The 22976-nt window shown below is 45.9% G+C and overlaps 1 protein-coding gene and 1 long non-coding RNA gene across 2 annotated transcripts in view; one reads left to right on the top strand and one right to left on the bottom strand.

Moving 5' to 3' along the window:
* The window catches only part of LOC141568875 (uncharacterized), a 101744-nt gene that overhangs the window by 20637 nt on the left and 58131 nt on the right, over positions 1-22976 (top strand). The gene's annotated exons all lie outside the window — the stretch shown is intronic.
* MYH13 (myosin heavy chain 13) overlaps positions 1-22976 on the bottom strand; it is a 51602-nt gene that overhangs the window by 9553 nt on the left and 19073 nt on the right. Inside the window, exons 15-29 of the mRNA XM_074320341.1 lie at positions 22489-22798; positions 20555-20628; positions 20372-20459; positions 15592-15709; positions 14162-14285; positions 12902-13038; positions 11184-11439; positions 9465-9707; positions 7681-7857; positions 6540-6685; positions 6334-6424; positions 4936-5325; positions 2529-2655; positions 2327-2445; positions 50-246 (exon numbers count right to left, since the gene is read on the bottom strand). Of these exons, the coding sequence (XP_074176442.1) occupies positions 50-246; positions 2327-2445; positions 2529-2655; positions 4936-5325; positions 6334-6424; positions 6540-6685; positions 7681-7857; positions 9465-9707; positions 11184-11439; positions 12902-13038; positions 14162-14285; positions 15592-15709; positions 20372-20459; positions 20555-20628; positions 22489-22798 (2597 nt within the window). The remainder of the gene's footprint in view (positions 1-49; positions 247-2326; positions 2446-2528; positions 2656-4935; positions 5326-6333; positions 6425-6539; positions 6686-7680; positions 7858-9464; positions 9708-11183; positions 11440-12901; positions 13039-14161; positions 14286-15591; positions 15710-20371; positions 20460-20554; positions 20629-22488; positions 22799-22976) is intronic.

Below are 22976 nucleotides of genomic sequence, written 5' to 3'. Positions count from 1 at the left end.
CGCTTGTGTGTTAGGGTCACCTCTCCTACTGTAACCTGGGAGTCCGTACTTGGCCTCCTCCAGCTCCTCCGTGCGCTGGATGGCGTCTGACTCGTATTTGGTCCTCCACTGGGCAACCTCGCTGTTGGCCTTGGACAGCGCCCTCTGCAGCTCGGCTTTGGCTTCCTGCTCCTCCTCATACTGTTCCCGCAGCAGGTCACAGTCGTGGCGGGAGGACTGCAGGGCGTGGGCCAGGGCGTTTTTGGCCTGTGGAATTACAGTGGTGACAAATTGCAAAAATGTTTGGCCATTTTCCAAGTTAAGGTATTTTCACTTAAACCAGCATTTCCCAAATTGTATCATTCCCACGCTGCCTTCACAAATTTTGCTATTGCTATACAGCATATCACCTGTTTTCTTTACTTAATTTTTTAAAAGTTGACTCCTTTATTGTATTTAAATATATTTATTTAAAAAGTAAACTATTACATTATAGTAGATGGGAAACCATTAACATTTGCCACAAACACAGGTAAGCATAAGAATAAATGCAATGGGGCTGGCCCCATGGCTCAGGTGGTTGGAGCTCTGTGCCCCTAACTCCGAAGGCTGCCGGTTCGATTCCCACATGGGCCAGTGGGCTCTCAATCACAGGGTTGCTGGTTCGCTTCCTCGAGTCCCGCAAGGGATGGTGGGCTGCGCCCCCTGCAACTAGCAACAACTACTGGACCTGGAGCTGAGCTGCACCCTCCACAACCAAGATTGAAAGGACAACTTGACTTGGAAAAAGTCCTGAAAGTACACACTGTTCCCCAATAAAGTCCTGTTCCCCTGCCCCAATAATAATAAAAATCTTAAAAAAAAAAAAAAAAGAAGAAATGCAATGGAAAGAGCAACGTTATCACCTTTCTAACTAGGTGCTTTGCTGCTGTGGCTCTGTGCCCGAGACCTACTCTCTATGTCTTAACAAGGAAAATAAGAAAGTGCTAGAGAGATGGTATCCAAATCGAGACTGTGTCCTTATGTAGTCAGAAGAATTGAAACAAAATTAGAAAGGGAATAATTCTCTCACTATTTGATGCAATGTTATGGAATGCTGTGATTATGAAAAACCCAGAAGCATCTTTTGGTGTCAACAGTGGGCTGTGTCCCCACACCAGCAAACTCTACGTGAGCTGTGCCATTTCCACGGCTCTGCCTCCTCTTCCTGAGCAGGGCAGGACGTGCCCAGAGGCCTCCATCACACACTCTTATCTGGTCAGGACAGACAGTTTAGCTTAGCTCTCATCATTATGGTCAAAAAACACTCTCTGGTGCCACCATCAAATAAAGAGTTTTGTCAATTAAATGCAGTAATTCATACATTTCATACTTTTTAAAGACACAAATAAACAACAAACTTTGCCCAAGAAGGAAAACTTAGCCACTACTGTATCCTGGCCGAGGACACCCCGGCTCCTATAATGGCCTCCTCATTACTTGATGAGGATCTGGTCCTCACCACTCTCCTCGCCTCCCTGCTCTCCATGTCCACCAAAGAACCTTACCACGTAATAGAAAGATGGGAGAGAAACATAGCACTGGCTCTTTTTTACATGGAGCTTGGGAGAAGTCCAAAAGATTGCCCTGTAAGTCTTAGCTAGTGCATGCCAGCCTCAAAATTACAATTAAACACACTTTTGTGGACTCCTGGATTCTCATTCTATTGCTTGAACACACGCCGGCAGCATTCACTAAGCCCCCACTGTGGGGACTGCTGTACTGTGCACTGTACTACCTGTTTACAACTACAGTGGGGAAAAGTTATTCTTGCCCTGTAGGAGCTTACAGATCAGTGGGGAGACCTGGACAATAAACATAAATATCTAGATATTCCCAAAGTTCATGTTTATGCAGATGTCCCAAGGGTGCCCCTAAAACCAGGAGGCCTTTTTGGAGGGAGGGAGCCTACAATTGGGTGTTGTAGCAGGTGACACACAAAGTGTGATGACGAAGAAAGAGGAGGACTTTTTTAGGGGCTGGGATGAATTTCTGGGCAGAGTGATAGAATACACAGGGGCCAGAGATGGGCAAACTGGTGCAGCGATGGGGGTGGGGACGCCCGTGTCCGGAGTGGGGAGTTTGTCAGACCACCCTGTGGGGGACAGAGGAGCCCAGAAGGAGGAGCACCCTGAAAGAATTTTCCTTCTCTGAGGAAGGACATCCAATACCAAGGTCTTCTAACCTCCAGACTAGGTTCCTACACACTCCAAAGCCGAGAGAAGCATCCGACTTTGGGATGCAGCACTGCCTCCAAGCAGCTTCTTGGGTACTGTGACTTTGCCATACCAAGAAGAAGTGTCCCTACCTTGGTTTCTTCTTCCAGTTGCCTCTTAAGCTCCTCCAGCTGCTGGGTGAGGGCCTGCTTGCCTTTGGTCAGCTGTGAGACCAGAGCCTCTTTCTCTTCCACGTGGTGGCTCAGCTCCCCTACCAAACAGGGTGGCCCCCACGTCAGGCTGCAGCTTGCCCTGTCCCACGGCCCCTGACCACAGCGCCCTGCCCATCCTCACCATTTTGGGTCTGCAGTCTTGCCTTCTGCATGTTCAGATCTTGGATTAACTGTGTCTGTTGGTCTTCCTTGGCTTTGAGTTCATTAAATTGGTCTTCCACAGTCCGGCACATTCTTTCCATGTTACTCTTTCAAAAGAAAGTCAACATTTATGAGAAAAATAGGTTCCTGGTGTCCAGTATTGAACTGGACAGTTTGATAGGTTAGCTTCTTGTCAGATAAAATAAAAACAAAAATACGAAACACATAAAGGTCAGTTTAGAAAAAGACTCATTTCAGGTTTGCTTTATTTTTATTTGTGATTGCTCCTTAATCCCCCATAGCTTGGAACCTCAGCTTTTGGTAGATAAGTATTTGATGATTGGTAAACAAACCTTTGAGATGATGCCACTCAAAGGAGCCCCAGGATCTTCTTGTAATACAAGTAATTCTAGTGCCATGTGAATAATATTACCTTCTGATGTGTCTGTTTGCAAAAAATAGATTCAGGTGAGCATTTCATTTAGTTACACAAAAGTTCCCTGTGGTGATGGTGGCATGTAGCGTCACCCACTGTGACCTATAGTTGGTCTGTATTTTTGTGAAGTTTGTTTAAAAATCTTGTATATGTTATAGACCTTTTCCCTCTCCCTCCCACCCCACATCCCATAAAGTAAATATATTAGGCTTATTTGTCCTTAGGCTGCAAAGTGAGATGGTAGCAGAAGAGACAGGGATACTAGATTGAAAGCAAGTCCTCAAGGAGCTTAGGATATCTTTGAGAAGATAATCTATGGACATGAAATATATGGTGATGGAAGGAGAACTGACTCTGGGTGGTAAACACACAATGTGATATATAGAGGATGTATTACAGAATTGTACACTTGAAACCTATGTAAGTTTACTAACCATTGTCACCCCAATAAGCTTTAATTTTAAAAAAGAAATAATTAAATTGGGGCGAGTTGCAAAAGGGATGGGGGGACTCAACAAAGAGAAAAATCAAAGGATACAATGACTTAAAAAATATAGAGCAATATAAAGTACTTCTTCTGTGGGAATTTAAAAGTGAGACCCGAGAGCATGAACCGATGGTGCAGATGGGGAGGTTGTAGGGAGGCTGGGTTATAGGCGCAGCACGTGGGGGATGCTGGGTGTCTTGTAACTCAGCCAAACCTACAGCCTGTTTTGGCTTGGCTTGCTACAGTGGGGAAAGGGGTTGGGGAAAGGGAGGAGAGAGGGAAGGAAGGAGGGAGGGAGGGAGAGAGGGAGAGGGAAAGAGAAAGGAAAAAAGGGAGGGAGGGAGGGGAAAAGGAAGGAGGGAGAGTAAGAATATATACAGACATACTTCTTAGGGGAAGGAAAAAATGAGACAGCCAGAAAAATAAACTATAAAGAAAGAGAAAGGATTTTGTAGCCAGGGAGCGAGGAAGAAATCAGAAGAATGAAGGAGCAGTGTGAACCCAGACGCTAAATAAAGACAGAAAGAGGGTCCACGGAGACCAACTTAATTCTCTGATCCATGTCTCTCATTCCTTTTCTCCATGGACACCCTGACCTTCTGGGCAACCTTCTGTAGGAAGTGCACGGCCCCACATCTGGGGTCTCCACTTTCTGCAGCCCAGCTAAGCAGCCCAAAGTACAACTCTGAGCTCCCCAGAACAAAGGCAATGCTTGAATCTAGGAGCATACAGTACAATCTTTGCTTAGAAGTCACGCACGGAGGCCCGTTTACCCAGAAGCTCGTGAAGTTGAATCTTCTGTGCCCTCATTTGCATGGGCCCCACTATGCTGGGAACTGTAGGTTCCAGGTGGGGAGGGGAAGCCAGTCACAGAAAGAATTTATTTCCAGGTGGGCATTTCTGACAAATGGCCTAAAGAGGTCTCAGAAGACAGGAACCACAGTCTCCGAGGTGCCAGTAATTTGTGACTTATTTTTCTCCTTCTAAATAAATATTTACTTACATGCTTAACTTTGTATTCATATTTTATGTATATTTTCTTAAAGAGACCCTCCCCTCCTAAGTTTTATGTGTTTCAAGTGCCACAAAACCTGGGTCCACCCCACTGTCAGCTATAACCTCTTATCGGCTATGCCTCGCAGGGACTAATATTGTGGACTAAGACGGTTCCGTGTAGATAACCATACCCAGCAAGGCCTGTTGGTACAATCCACCCACAGGTTTAGTTCTAGAAAATGCCAGATGGATTGGAAGCTTTCTGAAAGCCTCTGGAAGGATGACGAGACCTCGAATCGTAGCAGATCATTACATCAAGCTTGACTGACTTGCCTGAATTCGGGGAACTGGGAGTGGGGAAAGTTTCAGGTTGGAACATGCAGTGAGTTTGGGGCATTGAATGACACATGCCCACTGGGCAGGTGGATACGGTGGCCTCGCATTTGCCAAATGCAAAGGGTCAGGTACCTTCGATTTGGAGATGGTTTCGATGTTGCTGGCCAGGTCATCGATCTCCATCTTCATCTCGCTCTTCTCCTTCTCCAGCTTCTGCTTGACCCTCTGCAGGTTGTCTATCTGCTCCCCGAGCTCAGCGACGCTGTCCGCGTGCTTCTTCCTCAGGGTGGCCGCGGTGGCTTCGTGCTGCAGGGTGGCCTCCTCCAGGTCCCTGCGCAGTTTCTGGAACTCAGCCTCCCTCTTCTTGTTCATCTCAATCTGGACTGAAGTTGCCCCACCAGCTTCTTCCAGCCGCTCGCTGATCTCCTCCAGTTCTCTGGCCAGATCTGAGCGCTGCTTCTCAATCTTGGCTCTGAGTGTGTGTTCTGCTTCAATCTCTTCCTCCAGCTCCTCTGTGCGGGCCTGAAAGGGTCATTGTATCAGGAATGTTATGGGGACAACAGCTCACCTTGGGTAGGGGAGGGTGGTGAGGGATAGGATGCAGGTATCATAAAGTAAAGAATACATTGTAACATTAAATTGGTGAAAAAAACTTGGCAGCAATCTAGATGTCCATCAATAGGGGAATGGTCAAATTAACTGTGAGGGAGCCATGCTATCTAGGAGTCCATGAAGCAGTTAGATGTCAACCCATGTCTGCCATGGACAGCTTTGCAGGACACAATGCTACATGAAAGGAGCAAGCGGCAGAATGACAGTCTCAGTGTGATAATATTTTTATATCTGTATACTTATATACTTTGTTTTTGTTCCTTTATATTTTTATGTATATATATAAACATACCTGTGTGTAACATAGATATGTGACCCAAAAATGTATACATAAGGAAAGGAAAACTCTATATTAAAATTGTAACACTCAATATATACTAATAACAAAAGATGAATACAAGTCACATTTGACTTCTGCAATTACAAGAGGTGTTCAAAGTGGTTACCATTAACGTCCATACACTTCTGATCATGATGAACTACTGCTTGAGTAATGTTGACCATCTTAAAATGTGTACACATTTTTTTGGCACCCCCAGTATATATCATATATTTTTGGGGTGTTAATTGGATACATAAATCCATAGCAAAATATCCAGAAGAATTCACATCCGACTGAAACTGGTAGTGACTTTTGAGATAATGGTGAGGGCACTGGGCTTAGGGGGGGTGATCAAAACACCTTTATCAATAATATTCAGACTTACTGATAATATTTTAATTATTTTTAAGGAAATCTATTTATGTGTTATGTAGAAAATTAAGTTATTAATTTGAAAAAACAAAAGGAAGGCCATGGCATTCTCTCGAGCTCCAAGGGGAGGTGGAAAGGAAGAAGCTAAAGAAACAATAGAGGGGAACAGGGAAAGGAGGGCTGGCGAAAGGGCTTCCAGGGTCGGGAAGGTTCCACGCTTTCACCTGCAGTTCTTTAATCTTCTTTTGTAACTGCAGACTGTGAACTTGTTCGTTGTCAATTTTGGTTTGTAATTGACTAATTTCAAACTCCTTCCTGCAAACAGATATAGACGTGTGTATTTAAAATAATATGAAATACAAGCCTTTTCAAGGGGAAAGTTGGTTTTGGGGCTCAAACACAGAGGTGAAAATGAAAATGAAATATCTACTTCTTCAGCTTCTCCTCTACTTGCTGCTTGTCGTTTTCTAGATCCATAATGGATTCCTGAGACATTTTCAGATCTCCTTCCAGCTTCCTCTTCACTCTCTCCAGGTCAGCCCGCAGTTTCTTCTCCTGCTCCAAGCAGCCCTCAAGCTGGGAAGACATGGGTGGGAAGGTTGAGACCCTGTTGGTGAAATGAGCTAGCCTGTCAGCCCATTGCTTTCTTGGGTTCCCTTAAGGTGTGACTGCACATCTCTGGCCCCGGGAGGGAGCAAGCAAGTTCTCCCCTGTCTCTTCATTCTACTGTCTTCTAGCAAAGGCTACCATAGGGGGCTGGAGCCCTCAGGGGCTTTATGGTGCCTCTTTCAGCTGATTCCCACTTGATCTGTCCTGGGCCATATTCCCTGTAGAAACATGGTGCCCATAGGTGCATGCTCTTGGGCTTCTCGGGACAGGCGCTGCTACAGTTGTGCCTGTGAAGGTCCAGACAGCACGTGAGCACTCCTTTCCTATTTTCCCCAAGCAACTGTGGGGAGACTTAGGCAGTGAATGTGTGTGTGTGTATGCGCGGGCACATGCTTGGGCACACATGGAGGGGGGATGGGTGTAGGGGTGGAGCACACCTGCTCTGACCTCAGGAAAATTAAGGCGACTTGGTAAAGTTCTAGCCACAGTTGGCAGTGACACCTGAACACTTCGAACCTGCCTCTTACCTCAAGAACAAAATGCAACGTGAAGGGGGAAGGGATGATAATTTTCACGGTCACAAATGGAACTCATGTTGAACAATGTTAGAACAGGCCTGGAGCTTTTGGAACCCAAAGGACCTAGAGATGGATGCTAATGTGGGTGATGGTGATGACATTAGCTGCTAACAGTTTTACTAACACTCTCTACGTGCTGAGCTTTCCAGGGGAACTTCCAAGGCAGAGCTGGCTGTATCCCCATTTCACAAGGTGGAAACTGAGGTTTCAGAGTTTAGGTGGCTCGCTCAGCGTTCCAGATGTATTTGGAGTGGGCTGAGAGGCCAAGGGAGTGATTCTGACTCCAGAGTCTGAACGCTCCACCCCTGAGTCTTGTATAGACTCTGCCTTGCCTGAGCTCCCGTAAGCAACATGTGTTAGAGCATAGCAGTCAAATATCCTCACGTCATCTACTTGCTGCTCCAGCTTGACATTTATTTTGATGAGACCATTGACTTTGTCTTCTTCCACTTGAAGATCATCCAGTGTTTGCTGATGGGCATCCTGCAGAGATTTCTTCTCCTTGCTTAATTTGGAAATGTTTTCTTCAAGGGCTGTCATTTCTTCAGAAAGATTCTTTACCTGGGAAAATACATGGGATGTTGAAACAATTAAACCGGAAGTTTCCAGCAAAGGCTGTTGTTTATTTTATTGAAGGACACTGTTGAATGCAAAGTTGCTGGCTCTGAAGAACAACACATCCATCTATACTCATCATAACACATCCACGGGCATTGTTTATTGGGTTGGCTGATTGGGGTTTAGAATGAGGCAGGAAGGAGAAGGAGAAGCATGAGATACTCTCAAGAAAATCCAGAATAGGAGTCCTGTGTTGTCAGGAAGCAGGATAAGGGCATCAGACACGGAGCTTTAAAGCCTTAAATTGAACTTTCCCCGTGTACAACATCCTTCCAGATCAGGGATTGCTAACTCCTTACCCATAGGCTGAATCTGGCCACAGACACCTTGTCTTTAGTCCTCATAATGGTTTACAACTTTAGAAGAAGTTATCAACCTTGAAACACATGAGATTTCACATAAAATCTGGATTTCTGGCTTGGATAAAGTTGGAAGTTCTGGCAATGGGATGGTGGGCTCCGCCCCCTGCAACTAAGATTGAACACAGCACCTCGAGCTGCCATTCCCACCTGGCGACAGTTGGCTGGAGCTGAGTCCTGGCTGCCACTGTGGACAGGGTGAAAGCTCTACAGTTGCCACAGGCTCCACCCCTCCCAGTTGTCCATCCAACACTGACTGAGTCATCTCACACCTGGCCAACCTCACCTTTTGCTCCACCTCATTGGCAACCATTATAAAATGAATCATCTATTGTGTCCTTCATTTAGTTTTGTAAAATATTGACTATTTTGTGTGCACGTCATTTTAGTCTACATATAGTATCATGCTGTATATTTCATTTTCTTACTACGCCCCCCCACTCAGCACTAGGTCTTTTATATCTATCTTGTTGCTTGGCGTGCACAAACCTGTTGCTCTTGATGGCTGTGTAGTACTCCCTGGTGTGTATCCACATCTCACCTCTCCATTCCCAGTGTGGACCCCCGTACTGCCTCCAGCTCTCCCTTGCCACAAGGAATGCTGCCATGAACACCTTTGTATATGTCCCCTTACGGCCTGGTGGGGAAATTCCCTGGTCTATGCCAAGGAGCAGAAACACTGAGTTGAAGGATATATGGGTTCTTAATTCGACTAAGTATTTTCAGATGGCTTTCCCGAAGGCTGCATCAGTTTATAGTCTACCAACACCGCAGGAGGGTCCCTTTACCCCCAGCTCCCTGGCAGTCCTTACCACTATCTAGCTTTCTGCCTCCTTCACCACCCACCTCCCTCATCTGTCTGGCCCCTGTAGGCATTCTTGTTTACTCTTCCTGTGTCAAGTGTGGTGAGAAACAAAGATGAATAGGACTTCCTTCCTGCTTTGTGGAGGAAGGGCTGGGACTGGAAATTTGTGGTACCAGGCAGGCAGGAGAAGGATGGAGCAAACCTGCGTGGTAGAGAGGAAAGCAGAGGACAGAACCTGATGTGGCCTAAGCACCCATCTACCCACTCTTGCCTCTTACTTCATGGCAATGTTGGGTTAATGGGGGTCCTGCCATGGCTGTCTCCTCCTTACGGAGAGGGAGTCAGGATCATTCAAGAAACGGTGGGGATCCCTTGGGTTTGCCCACCTTGTTCTCTGTGGCGTGCTTCTCCTTTTCCACTTTCGCTAGGGTCAGCTCCAGGTCGTCAATGTCTCTTTTGAGAGAAGAGCATTTATCTTCCAGGTTCCTCTTCTTGGCAACCAGTTCAGAATTTACTTCTTCCTCCTCTTCCAATCTCTCATTCAGCTCCTTGACTTTTGCTTCCAGTTGAATCTTGCATTTGATGAGCCCCTCACACCGCTCCTCAGCATCCATCAGGTTTTCCATTTCCTGAAAGAAGCAGAGCATTATGTTTTGATCAGCCTTTTGATCAACGTTGTCTAGGAGGGCAGAGTTTTACTCCCCAAAAGCCCATGAACTAGACTTAAGGAGTGGTCTAGTATGCACATATGCTTATATATCATCCACATACTTTTTTTTTTTTAACCATGAAGGACATCATCCACTTAATAAAAATTCACCCAAAATAATTTCAAGCAAAGGCATTCATGAAGTTTATAAAGCCTCCGCAATCTGGGAATTCTGGACATCCGGCCGTCTCACTCTTTCTACCACCACCAGCTGAAAAGTGACCCATCTCCTCTATGTTATCAAAAGCTAACTAACATCTTCAAAACATTACTACCTTCTAACTTTCAACAGAAACGTGCTGCCTTCATCTCCTTAGCCCTGCCTCCTTGAGCCACAGAACAGAAAATTCCAAGTCAACAGGAATAAGGGATTAAATAAATACATATCCCAGGAGACTCTGTAATGAGTCTTTAGGACAGACTGAGATTAGTTCTGAAACTTAATTGGGTTATCGCTTCTCATACAAGAGTATCATAAGAACTGGACACACATTTCACGGTTATGGATGAAAAGATACTGGCAAGACTAGGCATGTGTGTACTGATCATGTGCTGTGTGCTGGGCATTTTACATGCATGGACTCCTCTGATCCTTTCAGCAATGCTATGAGGTGGGTTCAATTATTATGCCCGTTTTACAGATGAGAAAACGGAGGCACAAAGAAGATAAGTAACTTGCCCGAGGTCACACAGCTATCAAATGGAGGATCTGGGATCTAAGCCCAGTGATCTGGTTCTAAAAGTTGTTCTGCTGCCCGCTATGCTTGGGAAAGTGCTCCTAATAAGCACACTATACTGATTGGGATAGTGGAAAGGGGAGGATAAAATGCTTTGCATATCAGGCAAAAGGTAAAGGTATTAGGGAGTTTATTAAAAAGGGCAAATGATAAATGCCTTAACTCTCTGAAATAATACTATTACACAGCCAGAGTGTTACACACTGTATATATGGCTTTGTTTCCTCTCTTTCTTTGATTGAAAATGCATATCTTTAAAGCACTTTTGACTATAAGCATGTTACTGAAAATCATGTATAGAAAATTACTCTTCTACTTTGAATCATTTAATTTTATGGTTTATTTTTATTTACGTGATTTTTAAAATACTTGGTGCATTCCTGACAGCTTTTATTATCATGACACATACCACTCATACCTACAGCAAAATAGATCTAACTCTGCTATGAAAGACAGGGAGAAATCAGGGCTAACAGAAATTGACTTTGAAGACACATGCTCTGCTTCCCCTAAGCCACGGCCAGGTCTTCCTTTTACTGGTAAGGTGGTGAGGCAATACTCTGTATGACCACTGGGTGGCACCAATGTCCCTTGAATAGACACCTGATGGGGCCTCAAGGTTGCTCCTCCTTTTCTAGTCTCAAGAAGAAGGTACTTACAGACTGGACCTGCAGCTGGAGGTCATTCTTTTCCTGCAGCAGGGACACCATTTTCTCCTCCATCTCCTTCCGACGAGTCTCAGACTTGGCCAGTTCATCTTTGGCCTTCTCGAAGTCTTCCTTCATGGTGGCCATCTCCTTCTCCGCCTCTGCGCTCTTCAGCAGGGGTTTGATTTTGAAGAATAGGTTCATCCAGGGCCAGTGCTTGACGTTCATAAAAGAACGGATGTTGTACTGGATACAGAAAATGGACTCCCTGTACATCCATTAGGACTGGGATTAATGAACCACAGCAAGGTCTCGTTTCCACCCTCACCTCCCCATGGACCTACACCTTTCCCAGGTGGGTGGGAGGGGGGTACAGCTAAGCTGTGCAGATCCTATGGGCTCCAGAGCAGGTTCTGCAATGGGGGCAGAGGAAACAGCACGTGCAAAGGTTGGGAGGTGAGCGAGGCATGGGCCATGTGTGGACCTCCCACTTACCTAGCTTCCATGACAAAGCAGTTTTTATGTTTCACAGTATTTTGCTACATGATCTCCCTCTTTCTGCTTAAGTGTAGCTGTGTACCGGAACGTGTCTTCAGCCCACTGGTCATCTCCCAGACTCTTGCCCTAGTAGAACTGATCTATTTTCTTCATTTTGACTGTTGTCTATGTCCCAGTGACACCCATACATGGTTTCCCAACTCATCATCCTCTGTAGCTTCATATCACATAAGTAATGTGTACCAGAAAACTTACTTTTCTTTTCTTTAAACTGGCCCCTTCGTTGGGATATTTTTTATTTCTGCGCTGGCTTCCATTCGCCCCACCAAGCTAGTTGCCTGGGAGATGGTCTTGACTAATACGTATTGGCGGCCCGTTACGGCAACGACAATGTTAGAGCTACACAGGGTATCAGGACACTGTGGAGAATGGGTTTCCATCCAAATTCCCTTCTCCTTGAAACTCCCACACATAACCAGCCATCAATGCTGCTAGTCATGCTGCCGAATTATTGAAGGAATAAAACTCTTAAATATTCCTTCAACCCATCCCTTCCTCTCTTACCCATTGACTGTTTCCTAATTTAGGTCCTTGTCATCTTTTATTTGGACTTTTGCAGCCACTTGGTCTTGGCCTCTCGTCCTCTCGGTTCTGCTCTCCTGATAGCCCGGGTGACTTCTCTGAGCTGCAAGCCTGACACTCTCAGTCGTCTCCTTGTACACCTTGCACAGCTCCCCCATCAACCAGACGATCCAATACGGGCTCATTAACGTGGGACAGGGCTGCCTTCACGGCCTGCCTCTCGATCCTTGCTCCAAACACTATGACCTGCTTGCCGTTCTCCCTCTCTCAGGCCATGCAAAGCTTATTTCAGAAAGTTCTTTTTTCTTGCTGACCCCTTCATGCCAACTCCAACCGCCAGCCAGGTTGGGAACTGATTCTCAATTGTCCTCCACTGCCCTGAATGTAACTCGGACATTGTACTGGTCACAGGCATTAAAATGCACCATGTACTTGTCTGCGTCCCACTCATTGTGAGCTCCTGGAGGGCAAGGTTCATTTCCACTATATCCCCAGTGCTGAGCAGAGTCCCCAGCATGGAATTCCTGCTCCGTAAATGTTGGTTAAATGGCTGAACAAGGACATTAATATCCCAAGACGAAAATCAGGAAGTGACAGTTAGCTCCTAAGTAGGAAGGGCAGGGTAGGGTGGAGGTGAGGGTCTGCATCACCTTCTCTCCATCATCTTCTTGAACTCCACCCGCATCAGGTACCCCCGGCACAGGGCCTGCGTGCGCGTCATCAAAGTCACCAGCTTCTCGTCCCTCATCTCCTCCAACAGTCCCAGGAGCCCAGCTTTGAAAAACACCTGTGTTAAAGGAGAGACAGCCCTGCTGTGTTCTCAGCAGGTGTGCAACACTGGGCTCTCGCGAGAGCCTGTTTCTGCCCAAGCCCAACCCTTGACCTTTGAGCCTTGGGTTGGGACTGGCAGCCCTCTGGCTCCCGGGACCTGCTTCTCAGTGTTCTGGTCTCTGCAGCAGCCCCTCTTACGTCTTGTTGCAAAGTATGTTCCAGGCCCTACCAACCCACACGGACATAGTCTGACAGAGCTCACATGCAGGAAGAAAGTGAGTCCAGAAAGTGACCTCAGACTCAATTGTGCCCACATTAGGACAGATTCTCAGACATCTGCCTTCGTGTCCTCCTCCTTCTCTGCCCCCTGAGAAGGCTGGTCCCACCTCAGGCCTATTCACCCATGTCCACACTGGGGGAGCGTCCTCGGCTCCCTTGATGTTCCAAAGAAACAGGGTACCCTTGGTGGCAGCAGGCTCCTCCCTGGAGAGGTGGATGCCCCCAGCCCCAGCCTGTCCCTTTCTGGGACGTGGAGCTTTGGAATCAGAACAGGATTAGAAACCGGCCTTTGCCACTCACCATCCATGTGACCATGAGCAAGTTTCTTGTCTCCTGGGAGCCTCCATTTCCCCACCCTCCCAACAAACTCCTGAGGTCAGTACCACCTTTATCACCATCAAGTTATTGCCAGGATCAGTGAAATGTGTAGAGAGGGCAGGTCACAGAGCTTAAATGCACACATGCTCAATACATGGTAGACACTTTTATGGGTTATCATTATTCTTCTCAAGTCCTCACTGTCCACGGAATTCTGTGTTCTCTCTCTTCAGCTCTTTCATCTCCTTTAGTGTGTCTTTCCTTTGCTCCCTCCAGGACACCATGTGTCCCATTACTCTCTTTTACGGCTGGTGAGGCTCCGCCTTCCAGTTAAGCCTCTAGACTCTTGAAAACCAACATGGAGATGGAGCTCTCTGTACCCAGATATAGGGATTCCTCTACCTGGGCTACTAGGCAAGCGGTAGCCAGGTCGACCAGACCGGGGGAGAGAGAGAGAGACCCATTTCCTCCAGTCAGCTAAAAAGCAGCACAGGGCTGTGGTTACGTGGGGTTGGGGGTGTCCCTGCTTCACCTGTTCTCACCTTGGTGTTGCCAAACCTGTACTGCTCCCGGTCCACATCGATGGAGTTCAGAAGCTTCTCAGAAGCATTTTTACTATCAATAAACTGCCCCTCTGGAACGGCACTGGCATTGAGGATCCGGTACCTGAGGAGGGAGCATGGTGGGTCACTTCCGGGGCCTGCGGGCAGCTGGGTGTGAGGGGGAGAAGGGCCTCTGGCTGCACAACCCTCTCCTGAGGGCTGCACCCTGCTTCTCACTGCTCAGACCCAGGGTCTCAGAGCCCTGAGAGAGCCCAGCCCAGCCATCCTGCAACGACCCAGGCCAGAAAGGCCATGTCCTCCCTTTTCCCACGGGAAAGGCTCCGGCAGGAGGTGTGGTGTCATTGTACTTGGGGCGGGAGTGGGAAGCTGAAGGAAGGCAGACTCCAGAGAGCCACTGTGGCTTAGGTGACGAGTCTACCGACAATTGGTCTGGCACAGAGGAAGCTGAGATGTCACCTTCATGAGAGCCCTGCCCTGGGAAGCTGCGTCAGGCCTCACATCTACATTATCCCCATCATCGGCCGCAGTGCAGGCTAGGCTGGTGGTTTCAGTTAAGGGACTCAATTCCCCGAATGGATTCACCCTGAGAAAATACCCATACCCGAGGCCAGGCCTTCTAGAAATTCTCCCTCTCTATCCTTAGGAGGAAGTGGCATATTGTGCAGCTAGTCGGACAGAAGGGGAATCTAGGGATTGCTTCTAGACAAGCAGGTTGTGGCATGAGAGAGAGAGAAACATAATAGAAGGAAGTCCAGCTGAGTGCACAGCTGGAATTTTGCTTTCAGAGGAAATGGTTCCTGTCTGACTCAGCAGAGCCTTGAAATCAGTTGTGACCTGCAGACCTCTAGTCCTCCTGCCTTTGGAGGGTCCTCTCGCCTCCTCCACTCCAGACAAAGCCTGAATTTGTGGACCCAGATAGCAGGTGGGAGGAGACGTGGTCTAGAACAGTGGGTCTTCATGGGGGAAGAGGGGTGATTTATCCCCCAAGGGGACATTTGACAATGTCTGGAGACATTTTTGATTTTCACAGCCTTTGTGGGCGTGAGGGGTGAGGGGGAGGAGTATGATTTGCTACTGGCATCTGTGGGTAGAGGTCAGGGATGCTGCCCCAATCCTACACAGCTCCACAATAAAGGACTCTCTAGCCCCCAACGTCCATAGTGCCGAGGTTGAGAACCTCTGGTCTAGGGTCTCAGTCAGGTTAGAGGGTTTGGGCTGTGACCTTGGAGCCACTTCGGCAGGCTTAGCACTCGCTCTGGGCAGGGGATCTCCCCCTCCCACAGCAAAAGATGAAGCCCGTGACACCCTGCAGGGTCTGTGGACCCACCACACACCTAGCCCAAGGAGCTCCTGTGGGGAACGCGAGACGTGCCCTGAAAAGGAGAGACTGACAAAGACAGGTGACCTACCGCTGTTTGAAGTCCGCATAGAGGATCCGGCTGGGGAATCCTTTCCTGCAGATACGGATGCCCTCAAGGACCCCATTACAGCGCAGTTGATGCATGACCAACGAGTGGTCCATCACGCCTGGGAAGAGAGTGTCCCGGGGTGTGTCGGTGGCTCTTTCACTGTTTTCTTTGATGGTCAGGGCACCCGGAGACACTCTGACACACCCAGAGGAGCGTGGAAAGGGTTAATGCCAACTCCATGGTTGGGAATGGCCGGAGCCTGCCTCCAGTCTCACAGTACACACAATCACAACCTCTTGAGGCGACTCTAACACCCCATCACCATGGGAATAAAATCCAAAATATTGATCTTTATCCTCGACTCTGTAGCTAGGTGCCAAGGGAGGGCAGAATGAGTGTGAAGTCCCCTTTGGGCTTCCCATTAGCGCTAATAATTTGAGATGCCCTCTGCCTCTACTCAAGGATAGGGACATGAAATCTGCAGGCTGTGCCTTTCGTGGTAGAGGAGACACAGAGGGAATAAGGAGGGCTGTGGTCGGGGGTGGAGGGGGCTGAATGCAGGGCAATCATCTGCTGACCGTTGAATACCAGCTGTGGAAAGCACGGAGGGAGCACTGCAGCTGGGGTGGAAGAAGAGAAGCCAGAGAGACAAACCTCCGTGGGGGAAGCAACATGGTCACTCTTAGTAACCATCGTGGATCGGGCACACATCAAAAGCAGACTGAGAAAATTCTGTCTCGTGGCTGTGTGAGGGGTTGGAGGAGAGGTCTGTGGCTACAGAATGACTTCTCATTTGGGGTTTCTTCAGTTGCTGGGGAGGGGCTAACCCTGGCTTTGATTTAACCTCATGGAAACTTCTAGAATGCTCACAAGTTCCCCTGGCTACTGTGAGGAGAGATGATTATATGTTTATATGTTTTTCAAGATTCTGCTAAAGCTGCACTACTGTCTGATCCAGTGGGTGTTGACCACATATGGCTATTTAAATTTGAATTCATTAAAATGATAGATTTGTTTTCTTAGTTGCACTAGCCACATGTCATATGGCTAGTGGCTACCATACTGGACAGTGCAGATATAGAACATTCCCATCATTTCTGAAAGTTCTAGTGGACAGCGATTCTCTAGAGGAAGAAATGATTAAAAGCAAGGGGGAAAATGCATCAGAAATTCAGAGAATCACTGATGTGAGAGAACTTTAAAATTCATCTAGTCCAGCTCCCATTATTTCTCGGATGAGGATTATGAGGGGTTCAGACCCCAGCTGTGCCATTTACTAGTCGTGTGAACTCGCACTTTCTATGCCTCAGTTTCCTCATTTGTAAAATAAGGATAACGACAGTACCTACTTCACAAGACTGTTGAGGATTAACTGGGTCAATATGAGTAAAGAACTTAGCCCCTGACATGCAGTACAAAATGTATTAGATTGTTGTCCTACTGTTGTTCTTTGTTTGATGTACCAGGCATGGTTACAGACACGGCAGAGGCCTCTAGCTCCACAAGGGCCAGGAGCAGAGAGAAAAAGGTGTAATTAGAGGAAAATTGACCATTTTAGAGACAGAAGAAAACTTAAAGACTATCATTTTATGATGGGGAGATTAGCGCTGCCATTCTGCTTGCCCAATTTGTACACTCAGAGGGGAGAATTTTTCTAGTTCCCACAAAGCCACCCTACAACATGGAAGGACACTGAAGGAGGCTGAGACTAGACAGGTGAAGTGCCTTGCAAGGAGTAGCAGAGCTGAGGCTGGACATTCTTCCCTCCCAGCGTTCTTCCTGTTCTGCAGAATTCTGGGTTGAGTTCTCTTAGTGCTCTCCCTACGTCCCTCCAAACCAACTCAGGCTGAGATGGTTTCTAGAAGGTTCATAAAAAATTCTCCTTTGCCTTTGTACCAACATGCAAAACGTCTAAAAAGTTCCCTGAGCTATTGCCTCCTCTTTCTCATGTTACGTTTGCTGCAGGATTTTTTCCCTCTTTATTGCCCAATTATTCATCATTTCCATCCCACTCCTTTTTCCAGTCATCTCGGCCTTCACGGGCAGTTATACTAATGATGTTTTTTATTTCCTGTATTTTATGATGCTTTGACATCTTGGGACCTTGCTGGCCTGGGACAGACTGCCCTTCCCAGAGCTAGCCAATGCCTAGAAATAAACTACTTCTCTGCAAACACACAGTATTTATACGCAAACCAAACAACCCAGAGCTCATGTCTGCCAACCACTACCTGTATCACAATCTCACACTCAGGGTCAATATCCCTATGCCCTGATCACAACAGGGCCAGGTGCCCGACAATAAGAAGAGCCGCTGCTCCCCAGAACCCACTGAAATTATTCACACTAGCCGATCTTAAACCTGCTCACACTGCCTTGCCCATCCATCCTATGGAAACTACAATAAAGGCTCTTGTCCACGGTTCTCCTCATTCCCCCAGCCTTCTGACCGACACTGGTGCTTCCCCACGTGGCCCTGTGTGGTATGATGGGCCTTTTCCTTTTGGGCATGATGGATAACTATCTTTTCAGTCATCTCCTGATCTGTTGGCCTCACCATACCTGAATAATAAGAAAACTTATATTTTAAGGCAGCAGTGAGTCAACCATTGGCCAGTCAACAGCATGCATTTGGCAGGACCCAGGTTGCCACAGAGGAGGTGAGAGGACTGGAGCCTGAGCCCTGTTCCTGAGGGGCTCCAGCTGGCAGGAAGAGAACCTGTACCTGTGAACCCTGGGGGAGAGCGGGAGAACAGCTACAAAGCACCACATGTGCCGGTGGGTGGGACAGGGGGCTTTGCAATCTGATCAAGGGGCCATGATTCCAGTCCCAGCTCTGGGTGCTCTGGGGTGAGGCACTGGAGTCTCCATAGTCCCAATTCTGTCTTCTAGAAAATGAGGAGGTCCTACTAGGTGCCTTCCAAAGAGTCACCCAGGCTCCTGTATCAGTGTGTTAGTCTATTCCCAGAAATGGAAAAGAAAATTGAGAGAAGCCAGAGCAAAGAAGACACAAACAGAGAGGAAGGGGCAGAGATGTCACCGAAACGTACCTTCCAAAAGGAAAAGCACACCAGTGGATGACCAAAAATGCTGAGGCCCCTGGAGGCACAGTTTGAACCCACAGAGGTTCAATTTATCCTCCTGTTACCTGATACTCACAGGCTATGTACCTTATATTCGTAGAAGAGTCATGTTGCATGCACATTTGATTTGTGCAAATATATACTCAACAACAGTAATGGAAATTGCTTTTCTTTATGACAAAACACTGCCATACAAGCCATCGATGTTGTCTGATGCCTCACCAAAGAAACACCTCTATTCCTACACCGAAGGAGAAATTGGCTGTGCTGGTATCACCGAGAGAAAGTGCAGCCTGCCCCAGACATTGGGGGTCAACACAGCGCAGCTGGTTTTTGTCTTTAACTTAGGCTTTAGAACCTAACTTCCACAGAGAATAAATTCCGATAAGTAAAGTAGACCAGGTTGTTTGGAGAATGAAAGTTTCTGGTTTCAAGTAATAGTAACAATAATAATAATTCCCATATGATTATTTTCATTATTATTATATATAATATTATTCTTATAATAATAATTATTATTATTACAACTGACAGCCAACATTCACTGTTGTTCACATAATTGCCTTGTTTTAAATGCTTGATATGCACTCATTCATTTAATCTTCACAACCCTCTAAGGCGGGTTAAATGAGTTAATATTTACAAAGTGAGTAAACACTTTATAAGCACTCATTAAATAAATAAATGAATAACTAAATGAATGAATGAATACGAGGTTTTTGCTTGTGTTTATAGAGCAGAAACCTGAAGTACTTGGCTTAGGTTCCATGAGTAGGAACAAGTAGAGCTGGGATTTCTTTCCTTGACCACCTAACTGCTCTGCTCACTTGTAGTGTTGCCGAGGCAGGACGTTGACTCATGGGCCAGAACCCCAGGATTGGGAGAGAACAGCTTGGCCGGGGAGTGAGCTACTTTGTAGCTGCAGCTCTGTGTGACAGTTTGTCCTTCTAGTTATGACAAAAGACCCTGAAACACAGCTGTGCTCTAAGAATACTTGTGAATCCAGGACTGGGTGGTGGTTAAAGTTCTACTATACTACACAGTGTTCTCTCTGCGTGGTCTCATTCTCGGTTTTCTCATCTATAAAATGGAGATCATTGCTCTTAACTTGCAGAGAACTGTTGTAGGCAGTAGAGCTAATATGATAAAGTGACTGACATACAGTATAGGCTCAGAAAACAGTTGTTATTGATGTTGTTTTTCTTATAGAATACCTGAGACAATTATTTGCCAAATCTAGTGGTTCTTGGGGGCAAGGGAACCACAGAGCCCTTTAAGAACCTCATAAGAGTTATGCATCTAACATGTCTACACACGTACATACAATATTTCGGATATGATTTCATATTAGGGGTGCCAAATAAAATAAAAGATGCCCAGACAAATTTGAATTTCAGATTAACAGTGAATAATTTTTTAGTCTAAGTATATCCTAAATATTGCACAAGTCACACCGAGAACCTGTTTCATTGTTTATCTGACTTCAAATTTAATGGGGTGTCTGGTATTTTTATTTGCTAAATCTGGCAGCCCTATTTCATAGACTTCTTAGAGAAATGAGAAAGACTATAATGCTTTCCTCGGGGAAACACATGGGCGTATAAACACACACGCACATACACACGCATGAGTGTATGCGCACCCACAGAATTTTGCATACATTTCAGGGAATCCTGTTCTGACGGATTCTTACTCACCAGGAGTCTTGGTTTCGTTGGGAATCAGACATCGTACAAAGTGAGGGTGAGTGCTCCTTAAGTTGGTCATCAATTTGTTTAAATTTTCCTGGGACACAAACCAGAACAGGCACATTTACCTTAGCAAATGCTATCTCACTGGGCAAAAACACAACTGAACACAGAAGCTGCCAAAATACGAACCCTGAACACCGCTGACACGGTCTGGAAAGAGGAGCCCTTCTTCTTCCCGCCCTTCTTGCTTCCCCCAGAGTCACCTGGAGACAGACAGAGAGGGGGTGTCAGATGCAGCCCCGAGGACACAAGCGGTAGCTTCCTAAACCACCTCTTCCCAGCCCCGAAAGTTTTGGTTTGCTTTTGACATAAGAGACCTTAGGGTTGTTTGCTTTTGGTTCTAAATGCCTCCAAACTACTCAGATTTAGCAACACTCATCTTTGTCACTGTGGAAATGGGGTGGGGTGGGATGTGGGTGGCATTTAACTGGGAGTATAAGTTAGATTCCAAGGAGAATCTTTTCCTTTAGAAATCAGACATGAAGTCCCACTGAATAGTTGACAAGATTGAGACATTCCTCCTGACGACTGTAGCTTCTTTCATGAGGTTATCTCCTTTTAGGCCCGAGTCCCTTTATCTCTTAATAAGGAAGTGACTAAAAGTAATACAACTGAAGTTTATCAAGAATATTGTATGAGTTTTTTGTTTTTTTCTTTTCCAAAAGAAACAACTGAATTTGCCAGCTTAATTTGGAGTCAGTGATATTGGGTCTACTTTTTCTGAATGGCTCCGTTTCAGATTTAGGCTCTGATACATAATCAAGATTCACTCCTGGGGGAAATGTCATGTCTCAGTTTCCCCTATACTCCCCTCTTTCCACTCTCCTATTCCCAGGATCTAGCATGAATGTATGTTTGGGGGTGGGGGTAGGGAAGAGAGGCAGGAAAGCCACTTCCCCAGATCCACACCAACATAGGGACTTGTATTTAGAGTCTTGGTGTTATCCCTAAGTGAATTTATGCAATACACTTTCAAAAAAACATTGATTAGATTCAAACAGGATGGTATTCAACATTCAAGTTTAAACTTGTGCCCAGTTTTTACATTTCACTGCTCAGAGTACACTAGGTATTAATTTTTTAAAATGATCTAATTATAGAATGAATGATTACATTGCATGTATTTTCAAATTAAAGATACATTTATTAAATTTACGTGTTTAAGATAGTCCATGATTTTTAAACCCTATTTGGTAATTATTTAAAAATATGTATGTAAATAACCTTAAAAAGTGATACTGGCTTATGCCATCACCTTGGAAAACAATCTAGAAGTTCCTCAAAAGTTAAACAGAGTTACCATATGACTCAGCAATTCTACACCTACGTACATACCCAGGAGAACTGACAATGTATTTCCACATAGAAACTTGTATACAAATGGTCATAGCAGCGTTATTCACAATAGTCAAGACATGGAAACAATCCAAATTTCCATCAACTAATGAGTAGATGGACAAAATGTGTAAAATCCATACAATGGAATCGTACTCATATATAAAAGGAAGTGAAGGACTGATACGTACCACAACACAGACAGACCTTGAAAACATTAGGGTAAGCAAAAGAAGACAGACACAAAAAACCTTACAGTGTATGATTTCATTTATATGAAATGTCCAGAATAGGCAAATCCGTAGAGACAGAAAGCAGATTAGTCATTGTCAGGCTGAGGGATGGGAGAGGGAGAAGTGACTGCTAATTCACAAATGTGAATGAAAATGTTCCTGAATTAGATAATGATGATGGTTGTATATAAAAACCATTGAATTTTCTAAAAGATGAAGTTTATGGCATATGAATTATATCTCAATTTAAAAAAGCTATTAAAGAATGTGGTATTGGTTATCATGTCTACTGAGAAATCTCGTTAACTCCAAAGACCTCAATGTCTAAGGAAAAGGGAGACTGGGAGAAACAAAAATGGAGCTCAGAGACAGACAAACAAATCAAGCTCAACCCAAAGCTTGCGTTTGACTACTGGTTCTTTATAAGCAGCTTTGGGTTATGGGTAATTCCACAAAGATTTCCACAGGTTAAGAGAAAAAAAAAAAGACTTTCACCTGCTTCTGCACCAGCATAGTTGGAAAAAAGGAAGGACAGCAGTTTCAGTGAAGACTTCTGGTACAGCCCGACCACGGTCTCATTCAAGGGGTCTTTGTTCTTGTCAAGCCAGCCGGCGATGTTGTAATCCACGGTGCCCGCGTAATGCACCAGCGAGAAGTGGGCCTCAGCCTTGCCTTTGGCAGGCTTGGGCTTCTGGAAGTTGTTGGACTTGCCCAGGTGCTGGTCGTACAGCTTGTTCTTGAAGGAAGTGTCTGTGGCCTTGGGAAACATGCACTCCTCTTCCAGGATGGAGAAGATGCCCATAGGCTAGAAGGAGGATAACAGACTACACCTCAGCATTTAATACCAGAACATTCCAACGACTCCATTATCTGCAGGAACCAAAGACAACCTCCTTGGTGCTATTGCTCGGTTACTAGGAACACTGGAATGCAAGTGCTGTGAGAGCAAGGCTCCTGGTATGTTTGGTGTGATGACAGAACAG

Source organism: Rhinolophus sinicus, linkage group LG15 (assembly GCF_036562045.2).
Source record: "Rhinolophus sinicus isolate RSC01 linkage group LG15, ASM3656204v1, whole genome shotgun sequence".
Lineage (NCBI taxonomy): Eukaryota > Metazoa > Chordata > Mammalia > Chiroptera > Rhinolophidae > Rhinolophus > Rhinolophus sinicus.
The sequence above is the reverse complement of the archived record's forward strand: the minus strand, read 5'-3'. Positions and strand labels throughout refer to the sequence as shown.